The sequence below is a fragment of the Chrysochloris asiatica genome, unplaced genomic scaffold, assembly GCF_000296735.1.
Source record: "Chrysochloris asiatica unplaced genomic scaffold, ChrAsi1.0 scaffold00161, whole genome shotgun sequence".
Classification (NCBI taxonomy): Eukaryota; Metazoa; Chordata; class Mammalia; order Afrosoricida; family Chrysochloridae; genus Chrysochloris; species Chrysochloris asiatica.
In genome coordinates, this window is record NW_006408679.1 from 6197824 (window position 1) to 6211269 (window position 13446).

Below are 13446 nucleotides of genomic sequence, written 5' to 3' on the forward strand. Positions count from 1 at the left end.
TGAGCCTTCCAACCTTCTAAGTATTCCTTTATATGTGGTTCAGAGTTCTGGGACCATCCCCTGAGCCTGCTTGGTCAGGTATTCTGTGTTGTTGTTGGTGGAGCTCTCTACTATACATCCACCCGATCCACCATCTTGTTTGTTCTCCTCCAGAATTCCTTAACTGTAATATTAATACTAAAGATATGTTTTGGGGATCTTTAGAAAGAGAGCTGAAATCACTGTTTGTTGTTGTTAAGTGCCGTCGAGTCTGTTCCGACCCATAGCAACCCTGTATAGGGTTTCCAAGGAGTTGCTAGTGAGTGAGAAATGTGGGTACCACCAACCAAAGGGATCACATTAGAAGGGATAACATTAGAAGATCCTAGATAGAGTAGGAAAAAAACATGGGACAAAACTGAAAATCATAAAAAAAAAAGACCAGGCTTACTGGTCAAGTAGACAGGTGGAACCCTGAGTTGTTGTTGTTATGTACTGTGGAGTCGGTTCCGACTCATAGTGACCCTGCCTCAGGTTTCCGAGGCCGTATATCTTTATGAGAGCAGAAAGCCTCATCTTACTGCCACGAAACAGCTGGTAGCTTCGAACTGCTGACTTTGAGATTAGCAGCCTGACTTGTAATCACTAAGCTACCAGAGCTCCTTGGAACCCTGAGAGTAAGGCCTCAATCAACATTCAGGTCTGGAACTGAACTTATCCCCAAGGCTCTAGGAATACTAACAGGGAGGTACGCACACCTTAGAATAATCAACCATTTGAGATCCAAAGGGAGTATTCACCCAAGGACAAAGTTTAGAAGGCAGAAATGGTGAGGAAAGGAGGAATGGAAATGATAAACACATGGAGGAAGTGGGATAGTGATGCTACACTGTTGGGATTGCAATCAATGACACAAAACAAAATGAGTAAACGAAAAACTGATTTTCTACATAAATGCATCTAATTCACAATAAAAAGTTAAAAAAAAATTTTTTTTTAAAGTTAAAATATAATAAATGGAGGCTCAGCTGACATTGTAAGCTAGTAAAAACATCAGACAGTAGAAGGTCACAGAGACAAAAAAATTAATATAGTACCACAAAAGCCAAAGTGAAAAAGATGGTTAAGAAATCAATGATGTAAGAAAAGAACAGGATTTAATGTAGCATACTTCCTTTCTTGAATGTTCAATAAGCCTGAGGTTTGATTGAAGTCGCAAACACAAGGACACCCACACATTCTTTGTTAAGGATTCAGAAAGAAGCAGTGACCTCTGGAAAACAGAAATGGACTGAGTTCCCCCAAGCAAGCAGTTGAATTGTTGATAATGAATGCTAATTTGCAATGCAAAATTATCTCATTTAAAGTGTAGCTCTAAATCTAGGGGTATTTTAATAATTTTCCAAGACTTCTCAAGGGAAGGTTAATTTGTTTCCCTGGTTATTAAAACCAGACAAAAATTCTAGAAATCTGGCAATTAACCAAGACAGTAAAATAAACTTTTGGAAAACTAATATAAGATGATGACTATGTAAAAAAACAATCAGTGCGTGAAGGGATTATGAAAAGCGCACTATGAAAACAAAAGGAAACTATGGAGTTCTTTTACAATGAAGACATCTAATTTGGGCTATATGCTGTTTAAGTATCAAGAAAAGATGTGGGTTTTGTTAGTCTGCTAGTTACCTCAGAGTTTAAGGATGAACACTGGACTGCTAACCACAAGTTCAGTGGTTCAAACCTACCAGCACCTCCTCAGAAGAAAGATGAGGCTCTCCGCTCCTGTAAAGATTTATAGTCTCAGAAACCCTATATAGGGTCGCTATCCTTCCTCATTACAATTTGTTTAAAATCTACTCAAGATTTCTTGAACCACCATGGTCCATAGATAATAAACTTGTGAAACCCACAATTTTCCTATTAAATTTCATTTCTAATATCAAATTTTCATTGCTTCTAAGATTCATTTCCCCTCATATTAAAAGATGTCCAAAAGCAGAACTGCCTCATAAAAGATGGTGCATTATAATGATAACTAACAGCAGATATCTTAGATGCCTTCTTAGATGCTGGACTTCTTTTAATTTTGTTTAAGATGCTAAAGAGATATGACATGTTATCAATTTAATAACAGCAATAAAAAAGCTCTTTTAAAATAAAAAGGAAGTACTGCCACAATAATACACATATGAGGGGGCTTCAAGAATTTGTGAAAAAATGGAATTTAAAAAGATAATGGAAATTTTTGAACCGAAGTCCCTTCATAAATGTTGCATAAACAAGAGGCATTCCAATTTTCAAAATGTTAAAAAAAAAAAAAAAAAATCAAAGAAATATTGTAATGGTACCAAATTTTATTCATTTGACACTCTACAGTTTTTTAAAACAAACATTTGGTATTTCCCTCCATATAATTCAGAAGCTATTATCAAAGAACTGTTGTTAAGTGTTACTGATTGGTTCCAACTCATAGTGACCCAGTTTACAAGGAGTGGCTGGTGAGTTTGAACCGCTAACCTTGTGGTTCAATGTGACCTTGCAGTCCAGTGCTCTATCCCACAGGCCACACCAAGACTCCCATTATCAAAGAGTTGTTGTTGTTGCTAAGTGCCACTGAGTCAGTTCCAACTCAGAGTGACCCCGTATAAGGTTTCCCAAGAGTGGCTGGTGAACTTGAACCACTAACTTTGTGGTTCCAACCGACTTTGCAGTACAGTGCAGTAACCTGCAGAGCCCCACCAGAGGAACTTACAGACATTAAAAGGAACGTAAGGAGCTCTGATAGCGTAGTGGTTTCGAATCGGGCTGCTTATCTCACGGTCAGCATTTCTAAACTACCATGTGTTCCGCGGGAAAAAGATGAGGCTTTCTGTTCCTATAAAGATTTACAGCCTCAGAAACCCTGTAAGGGTCGCTTGAGTTGGAACTGACTCCACGGCATAAAACAACCACCACCACAAAGACATCAGGACCTATCCTTTATCTTACATTAAGAAACTTGATACCTAAAGAAATTATCTGATTTGTCCAAGGTTATCCAGCTATTCAATGACAAAAGTAAAATTAAGAACCTAGGTTTTCTAACGCATGCTTTCCACACCCCACCTGGTGATTACAGCTATGTAGATTTAAAGAATTATACTAATTATTCTCAACTGATTTGTCTCTACTACTTCAGAAACTTGACACCAGTCTAGAAAGAAGAATTCTTGAGGCAATATGGTACTTTAAGGGCATTAGCAGAGGTTGTCAGTCTTCACTGCTAGAATGTATGAGATGGAGCCAAACTTAGATCTTCCTATAATTCTTTCAGAGTTCAAGAACCTGAAGTGAATCATGAGCAAACTATAAGACAAATCTGAATTGTAGTGCATTTTACAAGTCATCTGGCCTGGACTGTTCAAATAAGATGACATGAAAGGATGAAAAAGGAATGCTTCAGACTGAAAGAGATGTGTGGTGCTGTGGGTTAATGTGCTGGACTGCAACGTCGGTGGTTCAAGCTTATCAGCTGCTCCTTGGAAACCCTCTACAGGGTTGCTAATGTGTCAGAACTCAACAGCACTTAACAACAACAACAAATACAATTTAGGAGTTCTGAAGTGGCGTTGTAAGAAAGCAATGGTATACTAACAACAAGGTTGGCAATTCAAACCCATTAGCCACTCCTTGGAAACTCTATACTGGGTCTCCAAGTTGAAACCAACTCCAAGTACTTAACAACAATACAGTAATTCTCAATTATCTGTAGGTAAAACCACAAAAATATTTAACTCCTAGCTAGTTTTTTTCCTGGGTACCTTTCCCTAGATATTGGAAAGAAAATACAAATTAACTTTAGTATCAGCTTGAGCAAAAAAAAAATTAGGAAGTCTGCTCTCCAGACTCCTGTGGTGGTGTGCTGGGGAGTTGGTTCCGACTCCTAGAAATCCTGTATAGGGTTTTTAAGGTTATAAATGTTTAAACCTCGTCTTTCTCCCCTGGATTGGCTGGTAGTTTCGAACTGCTGACCGGGAGATCTGCAGCCTCGTACCCATTGTGATATCAGAGCTCCTTTTCAAATTCCTATATATAATGCATCCTAAAAGCCTTCATAATGCTTGTTTTTACCATTTGTACCATTAGTTTCATGGGCATAGGAATTGAGTGTTAATAATAATCAGAGTCTTGAAGCACTATGGTATGTGCTATTCTCATTACCTAGTAACTTCAGATCAGAAGGAGTCCCTCAGTGGTGCCAATGGTTAAGAGCTCAGCTACTGAAGGCTGGAGTCCTGGTGTGGCACTGTAGGATAAGCACTTGACCACAAGGTCAGTTTGAACTGCAAGGTCGGCGGCTCAAACTTACCAGCTGCTACTCAGAAACCCTATACAGAGTCGCTATGAGTTAGGACCAACTTAATGGTACTTAACAACAATAATAGCGATGGGACTCCTGGTGTGGTACGCTGTATGATAAACAATGGACTGCTAACCACAAGGTCAGTGGTTCAAACTCACCAGCTGCTCCTCAGAAACCCTACACAGGGTCACTGTGAGTCGGAACCAATGGCACTTAAAACACACACACACACAGAAAGGATGGCACATAAATTCACCCAGAGAAAGGTTACGTGCATTAATAACCCCAAGGAGCAGTTATACTCTGAACAATTTTCATATGTCCGTGTTGGAGGTAAATATTTGCAGCAGAACTCCTGGTATGGAAATGTAGGATAAACACTTAACTGCTGACCACAAGGTTGATGGTACAAACCCACTGGCCACTCCTCAGTAACCCTATACAGGGTCACTATGAATGAGAGAACTGACTTGATGGCACTTAACACATTTGCAGTAACCCTGTGTAGGGTTTACAAGGGACAGCTGGTGGGTTTCAACTGCTGACATAGTGTTTCACAATCTATTGCTGATCCTACAGTGCCACAGGAGTCTATGATAGATTTTAAGAACTATTTAATTTATTAATTAAATATTGAGTACTTAAGTGCTCAGCTGTAATCTAAAGGCTGGCAGTTCAAACTGACTCGGGGTTCTAGGGGAGAAGGATCTGGCCACCTGCTTCTATAAAAATCATAGCCTATTGTCTGTCACATGGGGTCACTGTGAGTTGGAATCGACTCAACAGCACACAACATTTTGTATTACAGACTGTGAAAGGACTTGAGGATTTATGACGAAAGAGTATGTCCCAACTTTTGTGGAATCTAAAATAGAGCTAAAAAAGAGATCCTCCAAAGGAAAATTCTGATATATGTACAGTTCAACAATGATAACAGGTTCTTCAATACTATATGAAACGACAGCATAGTAGATTATAAGCTGGGCTGCTAACCCCAAGATCTACCAGGTGCTCCTTGGCAGAAAGATGAGGCTTTCTGCTTCCATAAAGATTTACAGCCTCAGAAACCCTATACAGGGTTCTCTATGAGTTAGAACCAACTCCACAGCACATAACCACCACCATCACACTACCAAGAGTTTTACCAGAGTATGTTGTTGTTGTTGTCTGGTGCCATTGAGTTGGAACCGACTCATAGCGACCCCATGCACAGCAGAACGAAACAATGTCCGATCCTGGGCCAACCTCACTACCGCTGTCACACTTGACACCATCAATGATGTCACCTGTCTGATCCTCTACAGGCTCTTAAATTAGGTCTCTTATGAAATAGTAATGATAGGAAATAGAACTTGCTTTGGTTTGTTTTAATGCTCTTACTTGCTCCTGTAAGGAGGCCTGGTGGCACAATGGTGAAGCACTTAGCTGCTAACCATAAGGTCAGTGATTTGAATCCACTTTGTAGGAGAAATTCTTGTCGATGTGCAGCCTCGTGAAGATTTATAGCCTTGGAAGTCCTATGGGGAAAGTTCTACGCTGCCTTACAGAGTTGCTAGGACTAGGAATCAATGTGATTGCCCGGCCCCACCCCGCCTCCTCCAAAATTTATCAATCCTGGGATGTTCTCAATAAGGATTTCTTAATTTTTATTTTTTTGTCTTTGAAATAAAAGGACTTTCTGGTGGTGTAAATGGTTAATGTGCTTGGCTGCTAACAGAAACGTTTTAACTTTGATTCCACTCAGAGGTACCTTGGGAGAATGGCAATCTATTTATGTAAAATCAGTACCTGAAAAGCATGTGCAACATAGTTCTACTCTTGACACATGGTGGGGTGACCATGAGTCAGAATCAACTCAATGGTAACTGGTATACAAAGCTGGGTTGAGGGAGGAGACTGACTACTCTTCTAGGACTTCACATCCAAATTCAAACTTACCATACTCCCTTCTAAGTCATCGTGTTCCAATTATGTCATCACTTTATATGGCTGTTTTTGGTCTGCTGGGAATGTTACACTTTTCCTAACTGGATAAAAACTCATAATATTCAAAAAAACGTTTTCTGATTAACATCAACATATTTACTACTTTGAATTTCTAAGTATGCTCAAGGAAGATGTAGGTATTGTGTTTTGATGATAACGTACAAGAGTTACTGATGAAACCTATTCTTTACTTTGTGAGGCCAGAATTAAAAAGAAAAATGAATGGTTCACAAGGTAAGATAACTTATTACCTGGACTTAATTATCTGCTAATAAAATCAGATGCCAGATGACGTGATGGGAGGGGGAAAAAACAGCAAAAACTAAAAATCAGCAATACAGAGAGTGAGTGTATTGTCTATAACAAGAAAAACTGCATTGTTTTTTAATTTCATTTTTCTGATGAAGTTTTTGAAGTTCCTCATACTTCCAATCAATCACCCCTAAAACTAAAAACTTCTAACATATTTGAAAAAAAGATGTGAAAGAAAATATAAATTTCTTTCCAGGTAATAAGCAGGAATTCTGAATTTAATCTTCAGTCAAATTCAGATCCTGAACCATTAATAGGATTCTATTAAATTAATAATAAGGGCTCCACATCAATCACAAAGGAAAGCAATTTGGGAGAATCGCTCTAAAACATTTTTTAAAAAAGCTTTTCAAGCTTATTTTTCATTGGGTAAGACCACTGTACTCAAGAGCCAAAGTTAAAGTAAAGTTTAAAGTTAGCTTTGATCTGCTCTAGAACTATGAGATAGCTTCAAAAAGTTTGCGAGAAAATTCCATTATTGTTTCATTCCATAAACTCTGAAGCCCCGCCCCCCAGTACTGCTAAGACCTTACTTCTTAATCTTTGCCACTTGTTTCAAAGTTTCTCTCATACCCACTTACACCGGCCTAAGCGATATATTAATGCTGCATCAGCACAACTTTGTCTGTATTACTGGAAAAACAACTCAAAGTACATGTTTTACCATTTCAAAAGTTATGCTTAGCCCCAAAATTTAAATACATTGGGGGAGTTAGTTATTTGAGGAACTATTTGTGCAACCACGATTTCCAGAGATGCGGTGCATTACTAAAGCCATAGTTATTGGCAGGGAAAAAAATCTATAACCAATTTCATAAGAAATTCGGTGTCCATTGGAAATAACTGGTCTGGAAAGTTAGATTTCAATTATTAATGGTAACAGGAAGCAAGAGCTATCATCAATTGAACAAGTAATTTTAAAATCTCTTATCATTGAAAAGCAAATTTTTTAAACATTAAAATACAGAGTAATATGCTGGTGCATGTGTATGCTTAGCCTAGAGTTTAGGACCTAACAACAGTTCTGACTGAGGTCATCATAAGGCTAGTCAATTGGGGAAGCAAAAATCTGAGTAATAAAAAGACTAGCTCATCTGTCACCAAATAATTGATATTTGGCTTTATGACAATTAGTTCTGTTTTTAATTAATATGGCTCACTTCCATGTGAATCGAACCTGAATTCCAGTTTAAAAAATTCCACTAAGAAATGTTTATACCAGATAAAGTTTTTGTTGTTGGCAAACAATTCTTTACGTATAAATGGCCACTGAAATTGGAAAGACCTGTAAAGCATCTACCAGACACTGTTGCTTTCACATAAAGATCATAATTAAGTTAATGCTGACATCTAGTGGTAAGAAGGAACTTCTTCTTATCACTAGGTACCTGAATTGTACCTTCCAACACCAAATCAATGAACATAAAGGCAAAGGCATTTCCAAATTTCCACGAGATATACACTATGTAAGAATTATCTATTAACCTTAAGCAAAGAAAGGAATAAGAGAATAGTTTCTCATTACAAAAGCAGATGAAAACCTATCTTTGCAGACATAAATCTAGCTGTAGATTTTTTTCCTTGGGGGGGGTGGGTGGGAAGAGACTCCTTATGAAAAATCTTTATGTTTGAAATTACAAATGTGTACTCTTAAAAGGTTAGAGATGATTGTTTGAAAATTAAGAGCACTGCTGAATATTTTACCTGAAAGAGGTATCATTTATTGATAAATTATGGGATGTGTTTTAAGTGTCCCCTCAAATAGGTGAGTATTCCCCCTTCAAAAATGCTTTTAATTTTTAAAACTAAAATAGCTAACAACAAACAAGAAACCACAGTTTTCCTCAACACTTATGAAACAAAACTGTGACCATTCCAAGCTTTACTAAGCCATTGTCTGGCTGAATGGCTCCATTCAATCAAATGTTATGCCCAATTTCCAGCACCACAAATGTGGAGCATGAATCTTGATGAAAGAGCATTCTTGGAAAATTAGAAGGAATATTTAAAATTCTCCATGAAATTACAGCACGACATGTTTTGGAATTTTAAGGACAATCAATTTTGAAATTATCTCTTTTCAATGGAAGACTTTTCGGTCCTGCAGACCAGCAATGCTTGAACTACTGTGAAAATTTCAGCTTGGATAAATTTCTATAAGCTTACTTTTAAAAAGTATGATTTCCTCTTAAAATGCAATTAAAAACTATTTTAAACTGGAGGACTACAGCTAAAATATGGCATTCTTATTAATAAGAAAATGCTACACAGAACACTCAGATGTCTTTGTCCTCTTAAAAACAATCCCGATCATAGATTGGTTTGCAATCTCTTTCAAAATGTCCACCTCCTTCAATCTCCTTTGCCACTTAAAGATAAAGTCATTGAAAGGAAGCACAGTATATGACGGAACAAACACATTCATCAAACCTGAGTCAAACCTCTGGAGAGAAGTAAAATCCCAATGGCAAATTATTTATAAAAATCATGGACTGAACTGCCATGATTTTAAGGTATAAAATTTCTTCTAAAGCTGGAGGGTGGATGTAAATAACTAGTTAGAAAATGAATTGCAAGAGAGAAAAAAATTGACAGACAAACCTGTCAAGGTGCAAGTTGTTTCACTACGGAGAGTGTCAGGGCAAAGCCGGTCTGGTCATTTCCCAGGGCTTTACTTTATTGGTCAGCTAGGGACCTGGGTTCAAGGCGACACCAACGCGTTCAAATTTCTATGAACCTTTACTTGAATTTTGTGTAAAAGGACCAACACTATTATAGCTTTCCAACAACGAAACTTGGGTGGTTGGGAAACAATACGGTATTCTTGCATTACACACCAAGGATTAATTTGCCTACTTCTTAGTTTTCTCCCCTGACCCCTGTTATCCCACTGAAGAGTGGGATACAAAAGGCAGGCGAGGAGACCCCTGGGTTTTCCATGGTCCGGCATCAGGAATGTGGAAATCCCAGCTCCCGCTACCTTCCCGCCCGCGCGGCTCCGCTTCCGGGTGGGGTGCAGGGATCTCCCTATCACCAAAGCGAAGTTCCCCTAGGTAGATGTCCCAGCCGTAAAGGAAGAGCGGTCTCGGGATCAAGCCCACTTCCATCATCCGACGCAGAGCGAGGGCTTAAGCGGGAGGGACTCGATCTGTGCTCTGACGCTGGCTGGGGTTCACTAGGGGCCCCCTCCCCGGGGAACGCACGCCCTTCTCCTCCCCACACCTCCCTCCGCTAGGGGAAGGGCGGCGGGGGTCCTGCGGGGGTGGGGGAGGCCTCACCAGGCGGAGCTGGCTAATTTCGTCATAGGACATAAAGCTGAGGATGTTCTCGATGGCTACGATGGGTAGCGCCACTAGCGTGTTGTTTTGAGGCAGCTGGTCCGGAGCAAGCACCGGAGCTGGGGGAGCCTGGGACCCCGGCTGTGAGGGTTGGGGCGGGGCCTGTGGGAGCTGTCGCTGGGCAGAACCGGTGGCCGAAGAGGAGCTGCCGTCGCCGTGACCGCCGCCTCCTTCTTCTGCCATCCGTTCTTCCGACGCCGCCGCCATCTTGGGGGTTTGATTCCTTCCTCCCACTGCAAGGGGAACAGGGACACTTCCTGTGCGTCACTTCCTTCTCCTGCTCCTCTCGTGGCCGCCTGGGAGGAGACACCTGGAGGAGCGGGGGAGCCACCTAGAGGACCGGGAAGAAGCCCACGAAATGTGGTTTGTTCTAGTGGGAGTAAGGGAAGATTTTACAAACTCCTGGAAAGATGATCTTTTTAGGCTTTTTTAAATCTAAGATTGGAAACTACTTGAGAGTAAGGGAGTCTTATCAATTAAAATTAGTTCCACAGGTGCAGTTTTCTTAAAGAGCTTCTTGACAAAGGATAATAAAAATAATACTTCTATTAAGTGTAGAGGAAGCCCAGTGTGGTATGGTAGAATAAGTACTAGACTGCTAACCACAAGATCGGTGATTCAAACCCACGAAACTGCTTCTTGGAAATCCTATACAGGGACTCTATGATAGCACTTAACAACAGTGTAGAAGGCCTGATGTTGTTGGTAAGTGCTGTTGGGTTGGTTCCGACTCATAGCGACCCTCTATAGGGTTTGCAAGGAGCAGCTGGTGAGTTTGAACTGCCGACCTTATGATTCAAACTGACAACTGCAGTCCAGTGCTTTATCCCACAGCACCACAGCAAATAATAGCCATTTTTCAACAATCATGGTAATAGTAGATTTAAACAAACAAAAAGGAATGTAGTGCTGATAACATGACACAAGACGAATGAACCTTGAGGAAGCCAAACCAAAAAAAGCTACATTTTAGAGTTTTGTATATGTCATCCCATTGCTGTCTTGCCTGCATGGCTTCTGCTGAGAAATCAGAGTTCAGTCTTGTTTGTTCTCCTTTGTAGGTAACTTTTCCTTTTTCTTGACTTGCCCCCAGGATTCATTCCTTACCTTTGGTTTGGGAAAATTTAATTATGTTATGTCTTGATGATTTTCTTTTAGGATCTATCCTGTTTGGCATTTGTTCAGCTAGTTGTATGCTTATCTTCTTGTCTTTCATGATATTAGGGAAGTTTTCTTTCAAGAACTTTTCAACACTTTCCTCTTCATGGTGTCCCACGTAACTCTTAGACTTTCTTCCCACACTCCCTTCTCCTAGGAGTTTTTTCATTGTTTTTCTGATCGTTCTTCTAGCATACTAGTATTGAGAGATTTGTCTTCAAGCTCAATAATTTGTGCTTCAATTACTTTAAATCTACTGCTTTTCCCTTTCAATGTATTGTTCATTTCTGAAGCCTTAGTACTAATCTTCTGGATTTCTAATTGCAGGTTTTATATTGTTTCAAATTTTGAATTAATTTTGTCTTTTTGTTCTTGTAGTGCTTTCCTGAATTCTTCTAAAATTTTTTCTGTGTTTGCCTTGCTTTTCTTGAACTTTCTGTCAATCCTTTGAAGGTACCTAAATATCATTCTTTTGAATTATTTTTCAGTTAGCTCCATTGCCTTTTCTTCCTCAGACACGTTTTCTGGATCTGCATCTTGATCATTTGTTTGAGCCATTCTATCTTATTTCTTTGTGGGAAATAAAATTGTCTGTTGTCTTTGGGGCATTGTGGTGGTGTTGTATTTGTATTTAACTGATGCTCGTATGTTGATGCATTCTTAGGCTTTCACCAACTGATTCCTGTGGGTGTGGCTAGCGAATGGAAGCATATGCAGTATTCTCTACTTGCCATTTATGCACCTCAGTTTAGGGTGGGTTTGACTAGTATTAGCTGCTGTCTATCACTGATCAGGAGTCCTGATATGGTGCTGCAGGATAATGCGCTGGACTGCAAGGTCAGTTTGAGCTACAAGTTTGGCAATTCAAACCTATCGATTGCTCCTTGGAAACCCTATACAGGGTCGCTATGAGTTGGAACCCACTCAATGGCACTTAACAACAACAATCGTTGATAAGGTGGTAGGGGATCTGGTATTGGCTTTTGCCCACTGGGTGGAGCTGCAGAGGGTATAGTTTTGGCTGGGTTGTATGGGCATTGTTGCTGTCTCCTGCTGAGTGGAAAGGAGGAGAAACACTCCCCACACTTATAGACAAGAAAACATACCAGAATAATCAATCAAGCAACTAACAAAAAATAAAGGAGGAAAAAAAATTAAATAAAAACAGGCAGCAATCATCAAAAAAGAAGATAATAACTGAAAAGAGAAAAGAAGGACAGGAAAATGCAGCTATAGAAAAAAAAAGAAAAAAGAAAAAGAAGGAAAGAAAGAAAAACCAGGGAGAAGGAAGATGAAAAGAGAAAGACAGTAGACAGTAGTAAGTAAAGGTCAATATAATAAAAGAAGAGGGGAAATGAGAAACAGAAGAAAAGGAAGAACAAAAGTGGAGATGCTGTTGTTAAGTGTTGTTGAGTTGGTTCTGACTCACAGTGACCCTGTAAAGGGTTTTTGAGGAGTGGCTGGTGAGCTTGAACCACCAACATTGCAATTCTAACTGACCTTGCGGTCCAGCACATGAACCCACAGTGCCACACCTAGAAAGGATAAAATTCAAGGGAATAGACAGAGAAGAAGAAGGAAAAGAAGAATAAACAGAAACAATGAAAGCAAACAATAACAAAAAAATAGTGCAGCTGTTGGACCCAGAGAGGAGAAAACTTTAGGAGACTCCTGCCAACCAAGGAACTCATGAGGTGGGTGTCAGAGGTAGGATAATGGAGTTCCTGGCCCTAGCTGGAGTTCCTATAGGCCTAAGTGTTATGTATGCTCAGGGCACTCAGTTTGGAAGTAGTTCATGGAGGCCTTTGACAGAGCTAGTTTCAGTGTCTGTTAGAACCACAGGGTGGCTGGTTATGAGGGGGTTTGCTAGACTAATGCTGGTCTCGTGGCTTTGTGGGTTCTGTAGGTCTGGAGCCAAGTCTGTTTGAATCCAGGCACCAAAGTTGTGCAGCCGACCCCTCCCTCACACTTATGTGGCTCCCAACCATACGGCTCTGAACTCCCAGAATGCAGGGTCTGCGCTGTGTATGGATGAAGGTGGCAGCTGGCCACACCACTGGTCACCAAGGGAGGGGAAGAAGATGACATTGCACCTTCCCATCGCCTGTGTGAATCAACTCTGCTAGGCTACCTTCTGTTGACCAAGCTGCTCACAAAAAGTTAAAGATGGTCGTGCGTCTGGCTGGCTATTTACCAGTCAGTCTGCTTCTGTCGCCATCCCTGCTCAGCTTCCCTTCCCAGCAAGCACTCTGTACACTTCTCTAGGCTTTCCTCTGAAGTTCTGGGTTTCAGGATTCTCATCTATGTCTGTTTCATTTAGTGTCTTTTATT

General features: G+C 40.1%; 1 protein-coding gene across 1 annotated transcript in view; it reads right to left on the reverse strand.

The window, feature by feature from the left end:
- Positions 1-10177, reverse strand: part of FBXO28 (F-box protein 28) — a 55213-nt gene extending 45036 nt beyond the window's left edge. The window contains exon 1 of the mRNA XM_006871143.1: positions 9898-10177. Within this exon, the coding sequence (XP_006871205.1) occupies positions 9898-10164 (267 nt within the window). The 5' untranslated portion in view covers positions 10165-10177. The remainder of the gene's footprint in view (positions 1-9897) is intronic.
- Between the last annotated feature and the right edge of the window lie 3269 nt (positions 10178-13446).